Below are 26,546 nucleotides of genomic sequence, written 5' to 3'. Positions count from 1 at the left end.
ATTTGATGGAATGGGAAAAGTCGTGATGGAGTGCCCCCTGTTGGCTCTCAAGGGCACTCCAGCTGGGGATCGTGACAGTAAACTTTATCACTGTCTTTTTTAAATCTCAGAATGACTTATCTTATGCATAATTATGATTTACCAATGCATGATTCTTTTCCTTATGTGGCAGAAATGGACTTCCATATATTTGTCATTGAGCCATTTTGTCTTGTTAAAACCAGATCCAGGCCGGTCTGCCGTATCTACCAGCAAATAAATACAAAATTCATCCTCCCACCTGTAAAATGTATATTTGATTCACTCACAAATATGCATGTGTTTTTAAGTTTTAGGAGAGGAACCCAGGCTGATACTGGCACTTTCCAAAACCCTTCGCTTTATAGTTTGCCATCAGAGTGGTCGCATATTGGCTAGAACTCAAAGCTTTTTAGTTCCCGTTTGCCATCTTGTTATGCACTCAGTCAACAGCACAACAGGAATAAAAACACGGAGAGGCGGAATGTTCCCGTGGTTTTAGGCAGCCACTCTCTCTGGGTTTGGCCATGGTCCTGACGTCTGACTCACAATCCTCTTCAACTCTTGCCCTGCTCTCATGAGTAACTTATCCCTGCTGATGAAATTTCCATATACTACTGTACATCGGCTCCAAATCATGCGGTCACCTCGTGCTAACTAAAACATTTTATGCAAATACCAGCTTTGTTTTCTTTCTATATGAGTTGAAAGAATTCTTTTAAGAAGAAAAGTCAGGCTTGTGATAAGAATAAGGGTAAACACAAAAGTTAAAGATTAAAATTAATATGCAAATTTCGTTTTCCTTCAGTCAATAAATGATTCACACAAAGGCTTCTGCAGAATCGTACCAGTATTTTCTCCCGCCAACTGCTGACCATGTGATCAAGAGGTCCTTGAACTTTGAAACCTTTATTCCAAATGTGGAGGAAAACAAGCCCACGTCTTTGTAGCTTAAGTTTTTTTTGGTTGGTTTTCAAGGCCACGCGTTTATTGTAGTAACACCTGTCGAAGTTTAAAATATGCGTCACAATTCAGTTGCATTAGGGACATGCTGTGTGTAAACTGATATGAACCTCTGAGTCAGATAACACGAGGAACAAACAATGTGCTGCTGATTTGCTGTATCAGAAGTACTTAAGTACAGATTTATTATGATTGTTGTCAAGCCAGATGTCTGAGAAAGCAAAGAATCATCTAAAAGACAATCTTAAAGAGTTCAAGAGACAACACACAGAATCAGAAGTACATAAGTACACAAGTGGTCTTCGCTTTTTATTTATTTTATGACACGAATGTTCAAATATACATGATATTGGGTACTGTTCTCTCAATTCACTGTATTTTACAGTTATTTACTGTTGGAGCATATCCAAAATAAGAGAAACAAATCCCCGGACAATTTTACACACTTATAGAAAATTTTATCCAGAGACACAGCAACACATAAAAGTCGAGACAAGGAAGGAATCATTGTTTTGATTTCATAAAGTTCACATTGTCAAAAACAAAAACAAATGTAGTGATGTAAATAAGCCTCTGAAATAAAATGGAAATAAAAAAAAATGGAAAACATTGAAACAAGAGTGCAAATTTCTTTGGAGGCTGGAATAAATTTAAGACATAAATATGTTAAAAATACAGCCTATCAAATCAAAGACGAACAAAAGAAAGGCAGACGATTGACTTCAAGTAGGAGATCCCAGAAAGTGGAGGATCATGGGAAACACCCGAGCAGCTCTCATTTCTTCCTCTGGAAAACATTAGCCAGCATGGCACCGGAGGTGGTCAGCTGACCCATCTTACTTAGAAACTTGGTCTTCGCATCTTCGCCCACCAGACTCGCTGCAATAGAGATGGACCTGAAAGGGGACAGCACAGCATTCAGCATTCGACTTTGCGGCTGGAACAACATATAAAAGTATGACAATCTCAGGTACTGATTATGTGCTTTATTTAAGGTTAAAAGAATTTATTGTGATTTTGAAAATCATTTTGTGTGACCTTTATAGCCATACTAAAAGAGACAAGTGATAATTCACCTCAGATCTTGAAAATAAATAAAAGGAAACAAGAATGTTCAAACTGTGAACTCAACGCGACGCGGGGGGGGGGGTAATTAATGACAGAATTGAAATTTTTAGGACCGGTATATCGTGCAACACTAGTGTGGACAAGCTATACGCGATACGATACTGGAATCGTATCGCGTCACGTCTGGTTAGGATAAAGTGTTACGTGGATATGTACAATAGACTATAAGTCTTGGTGATTCATTTTTGATTATTCAGCTCAAACGGTCAATTTCATTTAACTCTTAATTCTACTATTCATTTGCATCCTCACTCTCTGCGTGGCATTTGCCATATATTAAAATATGTCTGTAAAAATAAGAGATTTATCACAATTTATTATAAAAATATCATGCTTCCTTGTAATTATTAAATGCAAAACATGACTTGATTATACACAAGAAAGCTCTTATGTACACCAAAGCTGCATTTATTTGACTTAAAATACAGTAACCGTAATATTGTGAAATATTATTAATTTAAAACAACTAATTTCAATTTTAAATGTAATTTATTCCTGTCATCAAAGCTGAATTTTCAGCATCATTACTCTTCAGAAATCATTCTAATATGCTGATTTGGTGCTCATGAAACATTTCTAATTATTATCAATGTTGAAAACAGTTTGTTGTGCTGCTTAATATTTGTGTGCATTTGCTTTTCAGGATTATTTGATGAATTTCTTTTGCTTTTTTTATTTGTGATATATCCGTTACAACCTTTGGTCGATAAGGACATACAATTGCAAGATGGCACATAAATATTGTTGATAAATAGAATATTTTAACACCATACCCAAACGTGGATAACCCCCCCCCCAAATTCTATAAATCAAACACTTTATGTATTAATAAGCATCACTGCTATATCACCAACATGTTTTGTTCTCTAAAACATACTAAATATATTTCTCTCACCCAACTAACTAAATATAAAAGATCCTGGATAACTCATGGCAGAACAACCTACGCCATTTGTGAGAGACGGATTCAAACTGATGTATCATGGCTTGTCGTGACAGTCGCAATGACAGACTTCGCTGCATTTATAAAGTTCAAACATTTATAAATATCCCACAGAGGCATGGAACAAAACCACTGGAAGCGTTGCTTAGACACCACTGTGAAATTAAGACGACAAGTGCCGTTTATGATCAAGCCACATCTTTAAGTTCAAGGTTTTAAAGACTGCCACACGTGTTTGCAAGCTTCATTTTGGAAACCCACATTTAGAAAGAGTCCTTAGCAAGCAAAAATCTGACTGCACATACCCTCTCACGTCTTCACTACATCTAGAGTCATTCAACTCTAGAAACTTGCACACTTAAGCAAATAAACACCCATTCTCTGCATATCATTTGACCTTTTATATAAGAAAAAAGCCGAAATTGCAGTGGCAAAATGAGAAATTCAGATGCTTAAAGTGTAATACGAAGCAGCCTACGTACACGCCTGCATGAATGGAGCGGGTTTGCAATAATCATGTGGCTAAGCCTGATGGGAACTATATTAGCAGCGGAAAGACTGAGTCAAACCCAAGCTATTAAGGAAATTAGCATGCGTAAAGCTTTCCTGGGTACTATACGATTGAGTAGGTGTACTTGAGAAGTGTTGTGAAATTAGTTTGTTTTTACTCTGCTACAGAATGAGCACTTGTTCGCTTGTTACGTTTTGTGGCCAGGGACTGTTTATACTGAAACTGAAGTGTCTGTATTTATTAGCTTAAATGTAGTGATTTGAGGCTCCGTTTACAGTAAACAAGAAGACAAATCATGGTGAGCCAACTATGAATAAATGAAAGAGAGTGTCTTCTCACCCTTGTGCCTCGCCAATGCCTTTGTTCTCCACCTTTATTTCACACTCCTTTATCATGGAACTGAGAATAACCTAAAGGACAAACGGGAAAAGGAGGATGTATTCTTAGAGCACTGCTGGGAAGTCTGACATACACGCAGACACACACGCACATCAGCTGGACATTACTAGGCAAAGGAAATTAAATAAATAGAAATTGGGTGTTATGACATGCAGCATAAAAAAATGTTAAGACGACAAGACTGGACCAGGCTAAGGAAAGTGACTCAATGTTACGGGTCTGTATTTAATTAGGAATTATAGTTGGCTACTGTAGTAATGTCATGTAGACATGAAAATGAAACTATTTAGGACATTTTTGAAATGTTCGATTTAATACCTCATGCTCAGGAGAGAGCTGCTCCATATCTGTCCTCAAACATCTCAGTCCAGGGAGGAAATGATTCACCATAAGTTCTTCAGAAATAACTGAAGCCCCAGAGTTAAGAAAACATACCTGTAAAATATACACGTCTTCCCCTTAAATGGTTCAGCACGCATACTTGAAAACTCCTTAATATAATGTCATTTAATATAATACAATATAAGAAAAATTGGACATGAAAATAAATATTCACAACTAAATAAAACCAAAAATTGCACAAAAACACTAAAATGAAATAAAACTATAAAATACCGAAAAACAAAACAAATCTACACTAAAACTAAGGTCACAGAGTGAAAACAGTAAAAACTAAATAAATACTATTTTAAACCTACAGTAAACCTGCAATTAAGGCTGTTATTCTATGAAAGTTTAATTAATTACAAGATATACCAATTCATTATTTTAAATACATGACAATTAAATCACATATAACAATATTTGATGTGAAAAGATATTATATCCATAATGCAGAAAGAATATAAAAATTTTACTACATTAGCAAATGTGAAATTTTTTAATAAATCTGCAATTAGGGCTGTTAATCTATCAAAGTTTAATTAAATTATATACAAATTAATATATTAAATATGTCATTTTCACAGAAAATATACCAATATTTGCTGTGAAAAGAAGTTATATCCTTAATGCAGAAAAATATATTTTTTAATAAATTAAATGTAATAACAATAACAAAATGTGTATGAATCTTCATTTTCAAGAGTAACAGGTAACTCAGTTGAATTGCTGTACTAAAACTCCAAATGAACGAAACCATGAATTAAACAACAGTGTTAAAATATCAGTTATCAGTATCAGCTTAAAGCTTCATGACTGAATAGAGACCAAAGCAAAACAATGACCACCACAAAACTTGATATAAACTGAACCGTGAGAAATCTGCACTGCTAAACCCCTAACAACTACCCATAATGACTTGCGCTTTTACAGTGCGTACACACCAGTATACAGTCCACTGATTCAGACTCAACCTCATATTGATCATGTTGCAAAACCTCAAAACACAGACAGGACGAGGTTTTATAAAACTGCCTGGGGGGCAAGCCACTGCTACAGGGGGGTCTCAACCGTGGCACAGCGGACAAAAATAAAATGAAACTGAGAAAGATTGTGGGGGGGGGGGGGGGGGGGGTTAAGACAAAGGAGCATCTGCGAAGGCATGTATGCTGGGAATCCTGACCAAAGGGCTGGGCTAGGCTCTCTTCGCTCAAACGAACAACATCACAGAGCGTTTAACGACAAATTCTGCCATCCACCCTGCAATTTAGTGTACAAATATGGCTGAGGTTATTTTTCTTTCTTTCCCTGCCAGCGGGATATGCAAACATTTTTCACAACGTTGAAGCTCTCAGAAGAAAAGAAAAAGAAAAAAAGAGAGTGAGAATGCAAATCCAGCTATGTTGGAGACTCATGTCCAGCTTAAATAGTTGACCATTGCTTAAAAACGCAAAAAACAATGGCCACACAGTTTGTGTGTTCAGTGTCTGTTATTAAGTTGAAACTGTGGTTATACTGTGAAAGCTGCCATACGCCACAAAATCAGTAGAGAAACCAGTGAAAAATGGCTTCTGCTCCCAAACATCAGCACTGGAGGTGTGCAGTCCAAATCCGATGTCTATATGTTTGCAATTTGTAATCAAAATGGTCGCTCTTAGAGAAAAATCAGCTTCTGGTAATTTTTGAAATGCAAACCGCTAGGCATTACTGAGGCGCACAAAAAATGAGAAAAAGCTTGATTGATTTATTGAAAAAAAAGAAGAAGCCTGAAATAGTCAGCCAAACAATTGCCCACAGACTTTCATGGACTGTCTAGTGTATACTTTCCACCAAAATAGCAAGGGTTTGGCAAAATGGCAAGCTACAATTTGATTGGCTGGGTTTTACTCAAATATCAGGTTTTTAAATCGCTGTATGAGGACATAAAGCAGTGTTTACAAGACATTAAATAACTATAATAAGTGTTTTTGAGAAATAACCAGACACTGGATTTAATACATTTCCACAAAGAAGCAGCTCTTATCACATTTAGCTACAGTATGTTTCCATCCAAAGTTGCAAATTAAACATGCGCAAAATTGGAATATCGCATAAAACATTTGCGAATAAAGCAGAGATTCTATTCCAAGTGTTCAAGAGAACAACATCACTTTTTGGGAAATAGGCGCACAAACTGGTAATAAAATTCCTTGAGCGAAATGCAATAAACGCTTTCATGTTATCTTGCGTTTGGATGTCTGGTTTTTGGGAACGCAATCGTGATAGACACTTCTGGGAAGTAATTACACCCAACCACTTTGATTGAAGACTTTGGCTCAGGCATTTCAGAATAACTAAAACAACATTTGATATGCTGTGTTGGTCCACTGGTTAGTCCAATCACATCCTCTGTTGAAGTCACGTTAGTTTTTTTTGTTGCGGATCAAGGGATTTATTCTGCAAATATGCTTCCATTGTAGTTTATGCACAAGTCTTTTTATCAGATATAAATAAATAAAAATCGGCCTCAACTAAGCATAGTTTTTTTAATTCTTTTTTTTAGAATTTATGCGGATTTTGGTGTTTCCATCCAGCGTTTTTTTACACGATAACCCCAAATTTGCATAAAATTTGAATAAATAAACAAAAAAATATATAAAGATCTGAAGCATCAATTTTGTGTGAAAAGTCATCACAATATATGAATGTATGATTGTGTCAGCACAGCACTTTTTGAGATTAGAATTACCTGCAAAGTGGACCAGACTTCATGCTACTAGTCAAAACCATGCTATGTGAGACAAACTGAAAGGTTATTAGCAGTCAAAAGTAGTTCTGAACAGACAGAACAGTGTCTAACTTAGAAATGACCTTTCCTTGACGTGACTATAAAGGATACAACAGCAGGATAAGGCGCTGTACGCCTCAAACAGTTGAGTGGCAATGTCAATTCTTTTACTCTCCACCGTCTGCTGGTTGTTGCACAGAGCCAGTTTGTGCAAATGAGGAAGAACAACTGTGGGGGGGAAAAAAAACAGGCAGAGGACAGAGCATGAAAAAAAACATCACAAAATACTTCTGCCAAACTAATGTGTGCACACAGTTACAGAAGCATGATGGTACTGTTTTCATCACATTACAACAAGCTATTGTGTTTTTCTCTGTGCAAATAGTCAAAACCTTTGCATAAGCATGTAACTCTTTATTTAGTAAATATATAGAGAAGACACTCACATTCATCTCTGAAGCGCGGCTCTGCGTTGGGTCCTACTCTTCCAAATGTTTTGATAATTTCCATGTGCAAAGAATGCTGGTCCTGATACTGGGGGTCTTCCAGAAAAGAGGCCAGCTGCATTTTCACTCTCTCTAGCAGCTAATGAACCCACACACACACACACACACACACACACACACATTACACACAAAAACATTAAATACATCTCTATAGCTTCTCTACAGTTTGTAAACTTGTGACAATTCATATTTATTGGAAAATTGTATATATTTGCTGTAAATAAGAGCTCTTAATATTTTTCATTTATTTGTATGAATCATATATATATTATGTTATATTAATGTTAATATTAGTTAATAAAAATACAACTTTTCATTGTTAATGTTAATTGCAACATTTACTAATACATTATTAAAATCTAACAACTAAGATTAAAAAATGTCTTAGAAGTATTTTTCATTGTTAGTTCACGTTAACTAATGTTAACAAATGGAAACTTATTGTAAAGTTTTAGCCATAAAATATTATATAGCAATAACCAAATGTATCTATTTTTCGATAATATAGCGACTTAAATATTTTAAAAGTGACAAATATATGTGCAGTGTCTGTAATATGGAAGACTTGTACCTCTTTTTGAGTTACAGTTTCCATAATTGTTCCGAAGGCAGGTATTGTTGATATCCTCACTGAGCTGAAAATAGAAAATACTGTCACTATACATCCAAAAGAAACCATTCATTTCCCCAATAAAATGATAAAAGATGCATGAATGGAACAGAACCATGAGATGCCAATCACTTGATGGAATATGTGCTAAGCAAGATGATTAATGTCACATGATCATTCCCATGTCAGTATGAAAACCAAAACAGAAACAAACAGACAACAAATATCCAAACCCACTGAAACCCCCCAGAAAAAAAAAAGAAAAAAAAAAAAAAAAAGAAAAAAAAAATCCAACTAAGAGAATGCGGAGAGGAGGTTTTTAAAATGTCTCATAGCTAGGGTTAACTCACAATTCAGGACCACTGCACAAGGTAATAAGGGCCGGAGCTACTCGCTTGTCAATTAAGGCTTCACTCATGCCTCGAAGAATCAGCTGCAAACCAGTCAGATGCAAAAGAGAGACGGGGGGGTCAAACACAAACGGCCAAGAACCTAGCAGGGAGGGGGTGGTAGAGAAGACTGTGGTTCTAGGGGCCTTGGGAGAAAGTGACTGGCAACCAAACATGCCACAGGCTACATGGATGGACAGATGGGCTGACTGAAAGAATGAATGGATTGCGAAAAACAGGTAGCTTCTTCAAGCGTGCAGTGGTTAGTGAAGCCTGAATGAAGAATGTTAGTACATAAACAAAATAAGCACAGTCTCTCAAGCCTTGGTTTCATCAGGAGAGACAGATAAACATGTATTAATTCACACCTTCACACTGACATAATGATCAGCATCAATTACAAATGGTGCACATACAAGGAATAATTATATTTGCTGAAATTAATAATGGTTGATTTCAAGAATAAACATGAATGTCTGTGCCATATTTCTACCTCAAAATAAAGAATAAAAAGTAAAAAATAAAAGAAAATTTTGGGATTTTTGCTTGTTTTTTTTTGTTATTTCCATTATGACATTATTTTCATAGCAATTACGCCTATTTATCCTTCTGTTGGTTAGTAGCCTATTATAATGCAAATAAATTATTATTATGAGAAAAAAATACTAGTGCTGTCAAATCGATTAATCGCATCTAAATGTTTGTTTACATAATATATGTGTGCATATATATTAATACATTTATACATTATATATATTGCTGTGTGTGTATACACTGTATATAACACAAACACATTTTTATACACACACATACATATATGTGTGTGTGTGTGTGTATATATATATATATATATATGGACATATACACAGACATGCACATTTTATAAATAAATATAAATATAAAAAAAATATATATATATATAACAAATATACACACACATACATATATTATGTAAACAAACTTTTGTTAGATGTGATTAATCAATTTGACAGCAAATACACATATGGACAATTAATTTTAAAATGTGGGAATTTTTTTTTTTTTTTTTTTTATATATAATTTTTTATTTCGTGAATAAATATTTATGTCTGGGCCATATTCCAACCTTAGAATAAATCTTTTTTTTAATTATTACTTTGTTTTTATGACTGTATTACAGTCATTATAATGAGAATGAGATTACTGTAATAAGAATTTGTGAGGGAAAATGTGGTTCATTGCGATGGAATTTTAGTGTAAAATATGAGCCATACATTTCATTAAATAATAAAAAAAACATTTCTATGTGCTAACATCCTGACTTTCATTTATATCAACTTTTATTATAAGTTAATTTTATCAAATTATTTGAAACCCATAAATCTTGGCTCCGCCCATCTCATGGCACAGGTAGGCGGTACTTTATAGGAGAGAGGCTAATAGAGGTGCGGTCTCCTGAGAGAACCAAGGCGGAGGGAGGTGCATGGATGAAGGAGGCAGGAGACTTACATTTCAGGATCACTGGAGAGAGTGATAAGTGCTGGAACAACTCTCTGAGCTACTAGAGTTTCATTCACCCCCTTCACCAACAGCTGATTGGTCAGAGCAGGGGTGATGTCACACAGGATGCATGGAAAGAGCGAGCACAGTGTCATGGAACACCGCAGAGAGAAAGAGAGAGAGAAACAAAAGAACACAAAAGAAACAACGGTAACAAACTAAAAAAAAACTGCGCAGACATACAACGAAAAACATGACAGAAGCCCAAAGAGGCGCTACACAGATGAATTAAATAAAAATAAGGACTAAAAAGGCCAGGCAAATTTAACTAAAGCTACGACCACAGATGAGGAGAAGGGGGTTTCTCAGATGGAAGAGTTTATTAACACTCCTCGAACCTTCATTACGGACTTACACGGGGCGTGTGTGTGTGTGGGGGGAGGGATGAAATGTGGGCGTTTGTTACGTAATTTTTGTATGGCAATAGCAAGCGTGCTGTGGTGCAAAAGACATACGGATGCTTTAAAGCGGCAACAACTTCAAAAACACATCCAGTGATTTGACAGATAACAGGGATGACAAGGCACAAGGGGGCCCTAGAGGGAGTGTGGAGAGGTCTGAAAGTACATATATACCACCTCACACCAACCATCAACATTTTAAATACATGATATTACAGCTAATCTGAATAAAAAACAAAGCATTAGGTGATATAAAGTAATCATTTGACTGGCCTGGAGGAAGGTAAATGTCTTTAAATATAAACTTTATTCACTGTATGGCTAAATAGACATTATGAATTGAATTGGAGGAAGGGCTTACCTCGAACATGCGTGCAGCTGTGCAGCGTACCAGTGCAGATGTATGGACCACTCCATACCAAAGCACCGTCAGAAGAAGCTCGTGATACGCTGGGTTTGCCCTGGAGACAAGGAACTGTTTCAGTAGACTATCACTAAATGACAGTTTATGATCCTACTAAACCTGATCTTCAAGACAGTTAGATTGCCATTAGCATGAAATGTCTGGCGCATTATATCATCTAGTGATAGTGGAAAGGATATGGGAGTGAAACACACTGGGACATGTTTTCTTTTGTGCAATACTGCTTAAACTGTTATTGTCGGTTTATAAGGACTCAACTTCAAGGATGGCCCACTGACCTGGATCCAGTGTGTGAGTGTTTTGTGTCTTTATGCCTTGTACATTTAAACATCTTCTTTTAAATAACATTTAGAACAGCTTGTCAACCCTTTGAACGTCTACGTTTATATTAACTTAAATATTTAATATTATCTAACTAGATAATAAAGATGAAGCTGTGTCTACATTGCAAGAATGACTTGTGCTTATTAGTAGGGGGGAAAATTGCAAACCGATTAGTAATGTTTGGCATGTATCCTTTACAGTAAAATAATTTAGGAATTTCTTGTATAATTATAATAACTGTACAATGTCCTGCAATTATTGCACATTTTATCTGTAATAATTTTCAATGTGAAATAGTAAAATACAATTATACACATATAAAAATAATTTAAAAATGAGTTTAAATATTTTTTAATAAATTATATATTTTAAAATAATTTAAAACTATGAAACCATAAAGTTGAATTATTAAAGCAAATGTGTAAAAATAATATATAAATAAATATTAAAACAATTAAAATAATGTTAAAACTATGAAATCATAAATAAAATAATAATAAAACAAACAGTTATGTTATGTATACCATCATGTTTCCAGTAAAAGCTCTTGGGAATTTCTTGTATAATTAATTATAATAATCTGTGAAAAAGTTAAATACAATTATACATCTAAAAATAATTTTAAAATGTATCTATAAATTGTGTAATAAATATAATTTTTTTGAAATAATTGTAAAACTATGAAACCATATATAATTATTAATGCCAATGTGTAAAAAAATTATATATAAATAAATATTAAAACAATTAAAATAATGTTAAAACCATGAAATCATAAAAAAAAAATATATATGCAAAAATATGAAGAAATATTACGCTTTAAATTTAAATGAATAAATAAATCTTGCCCTGGGAAGAAGCTTGGCGCACAAATAATATGAATTATGTTTTTTTTTTTTTTACTTTTTGGAGCTTCACAGGCCCTGATTACAGTTAAACAGCACTTTCTGTGTTCCATGGAAGAAATAAAATCATATGAGTTTGAAATAGCATGAGGGTGAGTAAATGATGACTATTATAACATTTGTGTGAGCTACTCCTTTCAAATGGATGTATTAATATAGTTTACATCATCTTAAAGGAATTACAGCTTCAGATGAGCTCATGCAGAAAGACATCTTGGCTGTAGAGTTAACATTGCCAACGGACACTCACCCCAGCTCAACAAATGAAGCTTTTAGACTGTCAAGAGGAGCATGGGAGAGAGATAGAGTGGTCATGACATCCTCAAGAAAGCCCACCAAGAGTTTACGGTCCTCCTCCTGAAACAAGTGACTTCATCAGAGAAAGGCTTTACTGAATTATGACATCCTATATCATGCGTACAGTGACACTCCTACCTGATTGTAGCATGTCAGGACTCCGGTTGCATAGATCGGCACCGTAGCCTTGGTAAGGATGCCGTTTCCTGCGGTGGCGTCTGCAGGAGACAACCCTTGTTACAATCACTAAACTTATATAACAGAACACTCAGTTCTATATTCAGTTGGACTGGACATAAGAGTTAACTGAATTCATCTGGTAAGAATTCAGAAAGACTCAAACCATTAAAATGATACCACATGCCTAGTTTTGTTGGCAGATACTTAACCATTGACTTGTTTTAACTCAACAAACATTCAAAGAATGAAAGAAAGAGCTCCATTTTCAAATCCCATGAAGAGCAAAAACACATATTTGACACACAAGTCTCCAGCTTGGGAAAGAGATATAGAGACTAAGAGTGTGTGTTCTCTTCCCAGCCCCTCCTCTGACAGCGGGGGTGTTATTCTTGGTTAACTGAACATCCACTCACCCACATTTTCCTCAGATAGCCGCAAGATTTCTTGGAATTGAGGTTTTACCTTCGAAAAGGAGGGAAAAACAACAGCTAAATTAAACTGGAAGTGCTGAACTGTGTAACTGAGCCAGACTATTTGCAGCACAAACTCTATTTAGCTACTTCGCTTTTTTCAAATGAAGAAAAAAAAAAGAAAAAGGGAATGCAGAGAGAGATTGCTGAAAGCATGGCCTGTCCTACCTTGGTGTTGGTAAAGATTTTCCCAAATGTTCGACATAATCTCCAGAAGAACCTGGAGAACTCGTGCACACAGGTGGATGAGGTGACGTTGATGCGTCCTACAATCTCTATTATCTGTGGTAAACTGTGGAGAGAAACCAGAATTAGGTCTAGTTCAAATGTAGGTGAAGACCATTTACATGCAACATGAGAACTACATGTCACTTCACAGTGCATTAATGTTAACAGATACAACTTTGGATTTTAACAATGTATTAGTAAATGTTAAGATTAACATTAATTACCTTACAATAAACAATACTTCTACAGGATTTATATTCTTAGTTAATGTAGTTAACTGACTAACCAAAAATTAGAAGGATTTCAAATACATTGTACCTTAAATGAAAGGGACAATATTATGCAATTTAGTAGCATTTAATTTTTTACAGCCAAAAATACTTAAAATTTAGTTTTAAATATCCTTCTGGATTTAAGCATGCTGTTTGGCTATACCTTTAGGATTTCAATATGTAAATTACCTCTGTTATAAAGTTTTTTTTAGTTCAACTTCAAGTTAGCGCGCCAACAAGCATGACTATATACATACTGTATACACAATAAGCATACTGTATACACTGTATAAAGTTTATCTTTGATGCAAACAAATTTAAACTTTGAAGCCTTTAAATATCATTTTTAATGCAAATGTGTAAAAAAAAAAGTTTAATAAATGTTAAAACTATGACATCATAAATAAAATAATACATGTAAAAATGCTTTAAAAATGAGAAATATTAAGTTATACATTTAAATGAATAAATACATCTTGGCCTCAAAAAACTAAATATGGCCTCACTAACTTAAAAACCTCTTCATGAGAATTAACTGAAAAGTAAAGAGACCTAGGAGTATAAAACCATCACAGTTCATAAAAATATGCTTCAGAGATATTGGACTCTGACATATGATCTTCAGCCATTTACAAAAACATATGGGGGTCTGGAGTCATTTGACACTTTCTGACCCTTAGTTTTCACTTATAAATGATCTAGGTGGCATGAAGAATAAGATTTGAATTATGAATACTAACATTACAGCAAAAGATCAAGGAAAACTGTTTTTATGAACACATATGCATGCCATTTAACTCTCTAGAACGTCTGAGGTGTGGCCTGCTGGTAGAGCACATGCTCCGACATGAGTGGGTGACCCAAGTTCCTGTCTCCACCTTCAATAAAAATGTCAAAAGAGGCCAAAAAGCAGAGGTCAAAAGGGGTAAGAGTGTGCGTGAAATATCCACTCACAACTGGTTGACCACCCAGAGCAAACTGTCCCATCCCGTAGTTCCTTCATGCTGGAGCTGATGATCATATAACTGCAGCAGAACTGCCAACTGCTCTCGGCTACCCATGATGGTGGCCACGTCCTGCAACGGAGAGGCTGGCCGCGGGAATCGGGTCACTGCAGGGTCACACGCACACGCACACACACACACACACACACACACACACACACACACACACACACACACACACACACACACACACACACACACACACACTTTAAAACCAAGAATACACCAAAAAAAAAGCAGAACTGTGCAAATCATCGGACACGGCCGCAGAGCGTAAATGAAAGAGCACTTTGATAGTGAGCCCAAAACCAGAGAGCAACCTCAACATGGCAGGAACCCTACAGTTACACTGAGTCAGGCGCCAGGTCTGCATCGCTAAACGTGGCCTGACTGAGAATGTTAGCGAAAAACGCGTGCGTGCACATGTTGACGTTGGCCGACCCTCACCCTCGATAGGAGGCACGTCGCCCTGTAGGTTGGCTCGGCTGGTGAAGGGGGCGTTCTGAAGCAGCACCGCAAACAGAGCCGGGATGAGAGACTGAAGCGCTGACAGATACATATGCAGCTTGTGTTCATCTAGACCATATTCACCCTGCTGGAGAGACAGAAACATACATTTGGAGTTGAATTGTTAGAATCAAATATATTCTAAGATTCCATTCTAAAGATTCAAATGTACAATACAATAATGTGTAAGAAAAAATGTTGGGGTCAGTAAGGTTTTTTGATGTCTTTTATGATCACTACGGCTGAATTTATTGAGAAAACAGTAATGTTGTGAATTCTTTTTTTTTTTTTATAACTATAGCTATTTTAGTATATTTTACAATGGAAAATATTCCTGTGATGTCAAAGTTGAATTTTCAGCATCATTACCCCAGTCTTCAGGGTCACATGATCCTTCAGAAATCATTCTAATATGCTGATTTGCTGCTCAAGAAATATTTCTTATTAATATCAATGTTGAAAACAGTTGTGCTGCTTAGTATTTTTGTGTATTTTTCTTTTTCAGGATTCTTTGAGGAATATAAAGTTCAAAAGAACAGCATTTATTTTAACCAGAAACTATTTGTAAGAATCTAAAAGTCTTTACTTGTCACTTTTGATCAATTTAACATCCTAGCTTACTGACCCCAAACTTTTGAATGGTAAAAAAAAAATTATTCTAAACAAATTTTATACTAAATATGCAATTCGGAAAAAACTGAAATATAACAGAATGGAAAATTAGACTCTAAATATTCAATTATAAAATGTTCAGATTAATCCATTCTAAATAATAACAAAAAAAAAAGATTAAAAAAAAAAAACAATTTAAAAGAGTCCAATAAAAAAAGATTTGATCATCTGAGTTTAAATATTCATTTCTAATGTAAAGATTAAAGGAATCTAAATATTAAATTCTAAAATTTTATTCTAAAGATTAAAGTACATAGATTCTAATGGTTCCATTCCAAATATTCAATCTTTTTAGAATTGAAAGATTCCATTCTAAAAGAAACAAAAAAAAGATTTTTAAAACATTCAGAACAGGCCAAGTCTAAACATGCTAAAACAAACATAATGTGGAACGGTGGTCCTGAAAAGGATGTAATTGTGTGTGTGTGTGTGTGCTGGTTTTCACCTTGAGCAGTTTCTCGATGCGCGTGAGGAGGGAGGGCATGAGTTGGGACTGTAAGTTGCCCAGCTCTGTGCACCAGGCAGCGAAGGCAGGAATGAACACTTGGTGGGTGGCACTGACCACCCTCTCTGACGGGTCGCCCAGAGACAACAGCATCAGCTCAAAGCCCTGATACACAGCCATATACAAAATAAAGCACACATACATAAGAAAATACTAGTAAAATGACTGTGAAATCTTAAAAAAAAAAACAATGCTTGAATGCAAAAGCAGCACACACCTGGGAGTATTTGTCTGGATCGTCGATGTAGCCCATTATAATACCTAAACTTTTCACCACGGCTTCTCGGACCATATCTGCTTTATCTTCAGCCAACATTTGCTGAAGCATGGACAGAACCAAGGAGCTTCGGATCTCCTTCTGCGCACACACACACATATTTGTATTGCCATGCCAGTTCTGAATCCCAGCACAGCATTTTTTTGTGTGTACTGCTATGATTGGTTAAATCATTAAGTGTTTCTACTCACGAGTTAGTGAGTAAACATCAGACACTCCATTATAGACAGGAGAATTCAAAGGCAAAAAAGGCACAACGCCAACAATCAGAGCACAGTTTGAGCCAAATCAGTCTCAATATATTCATAGCACTAAACGAACAGCCAGAGAGCGTTCCAACCGTAACTCTATGTTGTACAGCCACAGTAAACAAACAGCATTCCTCCATAGCAACACACACATGTGATCAAAGTGAAAATAAATGTAAACAGAGTTTGCACTGTGCCGATATTCGACAGTTTGATTATTTGATAATTATCGTTTGATTATATCAACATGCTCTTGCTTGACTACATCTAGAGTTTAGTGATCACTAACTGTGACATTGTTGAAAGGTGGACATGATTAATGTGTCTCAGTTAGACAGCTTTTATATTTAGAGGAACAGAGTCTCTTACGGGTAAATAAGGGGCCAGGGCTCCACATGCTTCCGCCACCAGAAGTCTTCTCTCTGGATACTTGTGGTTGATCTGAGAGAGAGAGAAACACACATGCAACACAGACAGCACAAGACACAACACGGCAGCGTCAGTTCCAGCTCTGACCGCAGGACTGCATATCCACCCGTACCCTCTGTAAACCACATTAGCTCACATTTTTCTGTGTTAAACTCTGAAATTGTTTCGGTTCTTTCCTGAGCGGAAACAGGTTTCCATGTGGGGAGTTGTATGAATGTACTGTACTTATGAGAGAGTTTACTTAAAACTAACAGTAAACATGGGGATGTGTAGCAAGCCATGGAATGTTGAAATATTTAAAAATTCTACAAATATTTGATTACTACATTTCCCCCCACAGAAATCTAACAGCTAAAGTCTTAAAAGACTAAAAGATTCCACTCAAGATTCAAATATAAAATTTCACTAAATCCATTCTAAAAATAGTCAAATATTCCACTATAAAGATTTCATTCTAAAACCAAATTCTTTAATGGATATAGTACTTTTTCAAAGTTGAAGTACTAAAATATGAACTGATTGAAATAATTCAAAAAAAATTTTAAACAATAAAATCTTTATTTAAATATCAAATTACTTAAGTCTTAAAAGACTAAAAGATTCCATTCGATAGATTAATAAAGAAGATAAAAAAAGAAAAGACAAATCATTTAATTCTAAAGTTTAAATGATTCCATTCTAAAATGGTTTGAATATTCCATTATAAATATTCCATTCTAAACAGATTAAAAGACGCCATTCTAAAAGGGATTCAAAGATTCCATTGTTTGTTTATTACGTTTTTTAACGCCATGTTAGCTAGGGCTGTACCAGAATATTCGAGTATTCGAATATTCGGTCGGTGGGTTGGTATTCGAATTTCAAATTTGACATTCGAATATTCGTTTTAATTTTTATTTTATTTTTTTTCACACCTGGCATCCCCCTAGAAACGGTTCCCATTCGCGCTTGAATGGGGCTGTCATGCATTTTCTCAGATGGATAGCTCTCTCTGATTTGTCAATATGAACAATGAACACATAAATGTGTTTTTGCAAAACGGATATGAATCCGAACTTCAAATCCCGCGCTATAGGCAGATGTGATGGAGTGCACGTCACCAGCAACAGCTGCATTTTACTGATCGTCAGCTAAAATTTCTAAATCAAAGACCGCAATAAGAGAGCGCGCAACAGCCCTGGTAAGATCATTTCGGTTCTTTACTTTTAATGAAGTTGATTGTGTGTTAAAGCATCTGCGACCCACTTTCACTTTGATTAGTTGCACGTTGGCTTGATGAATAGATGCTGATCTGCGGTGACGCGTGCTGTAAGCGTCGTCATATCTGGCTATAACATGATATAGCCTAAAACGCTCTCACACGGTTATTTTTTTTGCATTTTTGGGCGAAATACAATACTCTTATTTTAGAGCGCAGAACAGCGGTGTTTGTATGGGCAGAAGTGCATGCCTGAGCTTGTAGGCTATAAGCACGTGTTGCTTTGACATTGTGGAAATAGAATAGAAACAATATATTAGCCTACCCTTTACTGTGTCAGTAATTACTGTGCTGCTGATTTCTGATTTGAGAGTTATTTGTTACTCAGAAAAATATTAGGCTGTGTTTTGTATCACTAGTGCAGTTTCCGTTCTCGGAGCCCTGCGCGTGAGGCGCGCGCGCTTCCCGCTCGCGCTGTTCTGTATTAAAAGTTTATTAATTCTGAACGTGTCACGTCTCGCGTGTCTATATTGCACCAAATGTGACACTGCACTCGTGAAGTCGATTGGATGAACGGTTCAAAATGCAAGATAAATAATCTAAATGCAAACAGACAGACGCATAGAGATTCCTGCCTTTATTAGAGAGAAGAATATGTTCAGCCCCCTCCCTCTGAAGCTTCGAATATTCGATGTTAATTCCTATCGAAGCTTCGAAGCTCAAAAAATGGTATTCGGACCAGCCCTAATGTTAGCATCGGGGCTATTTACATGGCAAACACAGTCAATATTACAATCCATAAAATTTCAATTATTATATAAAACAACATACAGAAAATCGAAAATATTCCACGTAAACATGTTTCTGAATAAAAGCGTTTTCTGGCAGTATCATAAAAATGACAGTCCAACAGAATATGCTTAACAGTCAAAGGAACGTGACACGAGAGACATAAACGAGGAACTTCGCCTCAAAGATTCCATTGTAAAAATATTCTATTATAAAGACTGCATTTTTAAATAGATTCAAAGATTCCATTCTAAAAATATGCAAATAATCTAGTCTAAAAAGATCCATAAACTGTTCAAGTAAAAGATAAAAATGCTCAAAATATTTAAGTGCGACATTGTCTAAATACGTTTGAGACCACTTTATGAAGTTTAAAGGGACCATTTATTAAACTTCTGTAATACTTTTTTCAGTGCTAGTAAAGGATTTTGTTTGCACAAAAATGGACATAAATTTAGTTTTCTCTGACCCTCTCTGAAATTAACACTAGTTTATTTTGCCACTGCACCTTCTATATGCAAATGAGATCTGCTAGGATTGGCTAACCTCACATGTGAAAACTATTACCATTGTCCAAACTGACTTTCATCAGTGTGGCCAAGTTGCTAAGGTGATTAGGTATTAATACGTAAAAGCTCATTTATTGCAACACAAAGTATGCCTACACAATTGAATAGTAAATCCTGCTTGTCTTCCTTAAAGGGATCAGACTTGAGAAATCAAATTTGTCTTGAGCCTTTGACATATACCGATAAGAGGCCTTTGCACCATAAAAACATCAAGTTTCATAGCTTAGAACGTTCTCCTCATTATAAACAAAGCATTTATTTAATCAAGCTCCAAAAACTGCTCATTGTGATGTTGCAGGATCTATGACGACACACTGGCATATATATTTGCATATGACTACCTCCAGAGCAAGACATCAACAAATAGTTATACATCATCGCACCATAGGCCCCACCCACTGGCATTCAGTCACTTAATGACTGTCATTTGCCTACACTAGATGTAGGACAAGCAAATAGATTAGAACCCATTATAATGACTGACGCTGTCTACACTGGATACAGTATACAGATGTGCGTTCAGTTTCTGACATACTTCACACACTTGAGTCTGTTGACAACAGGACAAATGCAAGAATGCAAATTTAAACCGCTTGTTTGCGTCTCTGTACAGACTTCAGAGGGATCCCAGTCTTGGAAACATGGTGTATCATAATGGCATCCCGGATCACGTCGGAGGATTATATGTTTGTTCAGTGCATTTTATTTTGTAAACGAGGCAGTGTAATGGAGAGTTCGCAAAGAAACTTCTGGTGAAAGATGAAGCAGCCAACTGTATTGAATCTGACAGCAACTACATAACAAACAGCAAGTAAATGATTTCATAATGCTTTGTCTGTAAACGATTTTTATATGGATAAACGGTTTAATATGGATAATGTTTTCGCGTGCAATAGAGAGTGGGCTTAGATACTGTTTCCTATGCAGTCAAGTTAGCCAATCATAACAGAGGCCGTTTTCTGATAAGCCTTAAAGGAGCCGCCACTTAAAACCAGATAATTTCAGACAGAGGGTCAGAATGAGGGTTAAAAATAATAGTTTTTCCGCATATTTATTTGATTTATTAACATTATAAGTGAACATTATAAGGAAAACGTTAAAATAATAATTACAATTATTCCTTTAACAGGTGGGAAGTTATGAGTGTGTATACGAGTTCAGAACTAACCTGTTCCCAGCACTGCGGCAGAAGTTCGGCTTCGACCCGAGTGGGACCCACATGGCGAGCGAATGCAACACACCCGGTCAGAATCATCTGCCTGAAGAGGAACATCACAGCAGAATGTTATCAGACTCGAAACAAAACCGACATTGGTCAGTTTACACATGCGCAGATGCCCAGATGCGCACACACACCTTTGCTCGTCGTCAGGTCTCTTGATAAGATTAAAGAGGATGTGCAGTAGCTGGTCTCTTTCTTTGGGCTCGGGATGAAGGCAGGCCGTACACAGAATGAGAGGAATCAACTCCTGTGGACACACAAATGAACGTAGGTCAAATAATATGCACTGTACACGGAAATAAACACATTCATGCACCCACTGAGACGCGTCCTAAAGGGCTCGGAGAGGGAACTTCGGCAAGCAGGTGTTTGAGGATACAGGGGAAGCTACTCTACTGAAGAAACACCTTCACCACAAAGGAGAGAGTCTACAAGACACTAAATCACAGCACCAACTAGGGCTGGGCGATACATGTTGGATATTCACTACATTTGCAACGGTTTTGTTGGAGATATAATATTAAGAAACAGTATGTCTACTGAAATGATTTTTATGAGGTCATTAAGTTTCCTAAAAACTATCAGTTTAGGAATCATTCTAGAATGTTTATTGATTCAAAAAATGTGCATGCCATTTTTATTGTTTTATAGTGTTGTCAAATCGATTCTAAAATAAAAGTTTGTTTATATAATGTATATTTATATACACACACACACATATATTATATAAACAACATTTTATTTTATATTATTATTTTTATTAAATACTTAGTAAAAATACATTTATAAAAACGCTTACAAAAATGCATTTAGTTAAAATATATGCAATATACAAAATCAATATAATTGTATTCCCTTAAGTTTTTTTTGGATTTTCTATATTTCTATCTGGATAAAGATATCTAAAAGTTATTTTATAGAGATCACACTCACAAAAAGTACTTTCAAGCCAAATAAATAATCTCGTACTGAGCAAAGAAAATAATAATAAATAAATAAAATAATAGTAATAATAATAATAAATTTGCATGACGTTTCCATTATCTTTTAAGATTTTATTAATTTGCATGAGCATTTTTTAGGCTTGGCAATCAACCCTAATTTGAAATTGCATATTTCCAGTTCCATGGAAACCATGTATATCAGTGCATATAAATGAAATTAACAATATAATTATCCTCTGTGTTCATTTAATGCAAAGCAATTTGGCAAAATGGTTTGATTATTTTTAACTTAATTTGTATAGCTGTATAATGACAGTTTTGAACCATTTCAGAGAAAATGAATAAACAGAAATATACTGAATAGTCAAAAGGCTAAAAAATAAAAAATAAAATGGACATGTATATCGCCTAGTCCTACTCCTAGCACCAACACCTATCTAAGCGCACGTCGGTGTCATCATGTGTGTATGTGGAAGATGTGTACAAGTGTTAGCCATTTAGCCATGTTAACCTATGGTTGTTTACTGTAATAGCAAGACAGTTACAAAAAGGAAACCTCAATATCGCATTACAGAACAGGCAGTGTGCTCTTGGAACACGTCTCATGGCCAAAAAGCGGTTACTAGCCCTGTTTTCAACGTTGATCAAAATAGAAACAACAGATTTCAGATTTCACATGAAGATTCAGCACAGAAGTGTTTATTTTCTCAAGATTTATCTCATCTTGAGACGTGACTGTGGATAGACCTCAGTCTCAAACGGACACTTTAAAGTGAAAAATAGTTAGGCAAATATGCAGCAAGACTACAGGCTGTTTGACTTGTGACGGCCCTTTCAATACACCCATTCTGTCACCCGCCAAGAGTTGAAACCATCATTTTAATCGTATGTTATGAAACTAAGGGCCGGTCTGTTGGAGCCGTTTCATGAGTAGTGACTCTGTGTGAGACTGTGGCATTCAGAGGCAGCCGTGTGCAGCGTCTCCAGCACCTGGAGGAGAGCTTTCAACAGAAGCACATTTATTAAGTATTTTATTTGGCTCCGGCCCAAAGCGAAAGCATGTAAATGTGTGAGTGGAAGCCGTGGAAGAGCTACTGGAAAAAGATGAACACTTACAGTCAGTAAAACAAAAAGCAAGCATTAGGAATGGAAAGAGCTTTGCCATTTCGACCAATAAATAAATGCACGCGCAATTTTGTTTTGACACTGAAAAATATATATTTTTTTCCTGACTTTTAATTATTTTGTTAATTAATTATATTTTTTTAAATAATTGTATATATATATTGTCATTATAACAGTGAACAAGGTTTTATAATTAATAAAATGTTTTTGTTAATTATATAAACTGTATGTATGTATGTATGTATGAAAATGTATAAAAAAATAATTTAAAAAATAAAAGAATATATATATATGAACACTTGTTATATACATATATACACACACATATACATATACATATACATATATATACACATACATATACATATATATACATATACATATATATACACATACATATACATATATATACATACATACACACATACATACATAAAGATTCTAGAGGGTTTCCACACTTTGACCAACGAATTTCCATTAATTTTCCCTGACTTTCCATTCTTTTGTGATTTTTCAGAATATTTTTTTATTTAAAGCAATGACATTTATACATATGGCTGAAGTGTCCAAATACTTTTTGGGTCACTGTTGCTTCAAAAAATGTGAACAATAAATCTGTTCTGAACACAGAAGAAAAAAAAAAACTTAACAAGAACTCGCACGTTTGGATTCCTTGTCATTGTTTCCCATACAAACCTGTATTTATATATGCAAATCTGCAGCTTAACCATCAGCCTGCATCGACTCATTTCTTGAATACAAAGTAAATCAGCTACTACACATCAAGATAATTGCCAGCAGAAAGCAAAGAGGTCCAATCAGAAATACACCCACATATGCAAACACGCGCCAGGCATAGTTCTGCAAGAAGAGTTTTGGACTGTTGCAAACACACAATGTAAAGACTGGTGTACCTGATGTCTTATCTGTTTCACATGGTAATCAATAACTCGAATAGCCTTTAATTCCGAAAGACTTTATCTTTACAATAAAGCTTTTGCAGGTGTACAGATGACCAGAATTATATTGCAAGGCAGGTGTTCCAGCAGCTCCTGATTAGTAATTGTTCTGCACCAAATGAGGGGGAAAAACTGAGGGTGTGGCGGAGTGTAAGTGCGCCTGAATTCAAGGAAGAAAGTTATGAAGCTAACAGAATTAACAGGCAAAGCTCAAAGTCCAGTTTAGGCGAGAGAGAGGAGATCTCTGCTCCTCGTGTGGTGTTTGTTTTCACTCGACTTCAGCCTGGAAAGCATCCAATTTGTCTTAAACTGTCACCTGGCATCCGTAAAACAGAACTGCCCTATGCAAATCAGAAGGGCCCGAAGGGGGAAATTCTGTGGAACTGGGTCTTGCTCTCAGCAGATGTGAAATGTGTGCATGTCCCTGGTGTTTTTTTGTTTTGTTTTCTCTAAAGTTTAGTCATTTAAACCAAATCAGCTCTGTAACAGGGAGGCAAAGAAAACTATTTAAACTCAGACTGAAGGATTAACCATCAGCTGAAAGGCAGCCATTATTACTGCAGCCTGAAGCACAGTAAATCACAGCACAGAAACATTCCATTGCTTTGGCTGTCAAAGTTCATTTGAAATCGCTATTATTTTTATAAAACCAACTCAGATTGGATGAGCCGCATTTGACACCGTTGTAAAATATATATTCACACACCTGTGACAGCAACTGTAAATGGCTTACAGTTGGGCTAATTATAAATATATATATATTTGCAGAAATATTGCATATCAATAACAATTTAATGGGAATATTTTACAATAGGGTTTAATTTTTTAAATATTAGTTAGCTCTATTAGTTAACATGAACTAACAGTGAACAATACTTTTACTCCATTTATTAATCTTAGTTAATGTTAATGTCAACATGTACTAATAAACTATTAAAATCAAAATTTGTATCTGTTAACATGAGTTAATGCACTGTGAACTAACATGAATGCTTTTAATTCATTAACATTAACAAAGGTTAATAAATACTGTAAAAATATAACTGGCACATGAGCTTTCATTTCCAGTCTCCTAGATACACATGTGTATGAATGGAAGTCAGTGGAACGAAATGTGAAGTGTGACGGCCACCCTCAGGGCTTTACGGTTTTACCACAGTTAAGGGGTTTTAGGGATGACACTTTACATCATGAATAGGAATATCATTTTAAAGTCAGCATGAAATGGAAGTGGCGATAGTCTTTTCTTCCCTATTGTGACCGATATCTGAGTGAAACAGCTTCTTGAACAAGAACAAAAAAAAGTAGGGAGGGACTTGATTTTGTCCATCGGGAACTGACCGTTGGGTTGTTGTTTGCTATTGCTGTGATGTCATGTGAGTGACCGGTTGATCCTGCCCTCATGCTAATAAACACGTCATTCAACGTTGGCAATTTTGATTCCATGGACTATAGTAAAATCCCAGCAAAACGCAGACTACAGACATATTTTCCGTTGAAAAAGGAAGTTGAGGCGGGACATATCAAAGGGTTTTTCCCTTTTTCTATTGTCAATAGCTCTTAGTTTACGTCGAACCTTTCAATGGCCCTGAGTGCAAGATTAGCCATCTATCATTTTCTGTTATGTTTTCCTGGAAGAAAGCTGTCAAAGCTGAAAGTAACAATTCTAAAAGTGAAAGTTAACAGAGTCATTATTAAACTTTTTCCGAATTCTGTCATCCATGAATCGCTTGTTTTGCCTTATCTTCATTTTATTTTATTTTTTTGTTGATATTTATGATTTTTTATATTTTAAAAAGCAATGTAGGATACATTACGTTATAAGATATCATACATTTGACAACAAAGGTTAAAAAATCTTTTTTTTTTTTTTTAAGTACATACCAACTTCGGAAAGGCATTATATTGAAAATGAATTTACATGTTAGAATTAACTCTATCTTGAGGCCCCCTTGGACGTTTTTTGAGGCCCTCTGGTTGAGAACCATTGATTTTAAACAAAAATGCTATTCTCATTACAGATTATTGCTGTGAATTAGTGTTAGTGTACCTTGTTATGCCTAAAAAAATGACATTTAGAGCTTCATCAGTGTAGAAGTTCAATAATAAGCCAAGTTGAAACAAATCCAAAGCTTCAGTCATCAATAAAATAAGAAAATTATAAAAGGAAATGCATTTAAGAGTCACTGACAACAAAATAAGCCGATGAAAAGCCAAGCCAACTGAAAGGTCAAATGTCACACGCATGATGAAGGAAGGAGGGCTGATGTGAGAACGTGCCGATGTGTTTCCACTCACCTGACAGAGGTGCACAACCATTCTCTATCGGAGAAGTGAGATGCATGCACAAAAGCAAGAGAAGAAATGAGTGAACAGAACAAAAGAGAAGAGAGGTGGACTGGGTGGGGGGGAGGCATAGAGAGAGAGAGACACACACACACAC

General features: G+C 35.6%; 1 protein-coding gene across 12 annotated transcripts in view; it reads right to left on the bottom strand.

The window, feature by feature from the left end:
- Positions 1-1,277: 1,277 nt before the first annotated feature.
- The window catches only part of relch (RAB11 binding and LisH domain, coiled-coil and HEAT repeat containing), a 46,406-nt gene continuing 21,137 nt past the window's right edge, over positions 1,278-26,546 (bottom strand). For 3 of the 12 annotated variants that reach the window (XM_084399025.1, XM_084399017.1, XM_084399018.1), the window contains 20 exons: positions 26,402-26,425; positions 21,210-21,322; positions 21,022-21,112; positions 17,238-17,309; positions 16,561-16,701; positions 16,284-16,448; positions 15,107-15,254; positions 14,610-14,766; positions 13,324-13,447; positions 13,099-13,147; positions 12,644-12,723; positions 12,459-12,565; positions 10,917-11,016; positions 10,104-10,186; positions 8,188-8,251; positions 7,557-7,695; positions 7,222-7,338; positions 4,281-4,369; positions 3,903-3,973; positions 1,278-1,877 (listed from right to left, as the gene is read on the bottom strand). In XM_084399025.1, the coding sequence (XP_084255151.1) occupies positions 1,757-1,877; positions 3,903-3,973; positions 4,281-4,369; positions 7,222-7,338; positions 7,557-7,695; positions 8,188-8,251; positions 10,104-10,186; positions 10,917-11,016; positions 12,459-12,565; positions 12,644-12,723; positions 13,099-13,147; positions 13,324-13,447; positions 14,610-14,766; positions 15,107-15,254; positions 16,284-16,448; positions 16,561-16,701; positions 17,238-17,309; positions 21,022-21,112; positions 21,210-21,322; positions 26,402-26,425 (2,055 nt within the window). In that variant the 3' untranslated portion in view covers positions 1,278-1,756. Of the gene's footprint in view, positions 1,878-3,902; positions 3,974-4,280; positions 4,370-7,221; positions 7,339-7,556; positions 7,696-8,187; positions 8,252-8,576; positions 8,660-10,103; positions 10,187-10,916; positions 11,017-12,458; positions 12,566-12,643; positions 12,724-13,098; positions 13,148-13,323; positions 13,448-14,609; positions 14,767-15,106; positions 15,255-16,283; positions 16,449-16,560; positions 16,702-17,237; positions 17,310-21,021; positions 21,113-21,209; positions 21,323-26,401; positions 26,426-26,546 lie in introns of all 12 variants that reach the window. The other 9 variants (XM_084399021.1, XM_084399026.1, XM_084399019.1 and 6 more) reach the window with 8 other exon arrangements.

Source organism: Rutilus rutilus (genome assembly GCF_951802725.1).
Source record: "Rutilus rutilus genome assembly, chromosome: 24".
Lineage (NCBI taxonomy): Eukaryota > Metazoa > Chordata > Actinopteri > Cypriniformes > Leuciscidae > Rutilus > Rutilus rutilus.
This window is presented reverse-complemented; position numbering and strand designations above follow the sequence as displayed.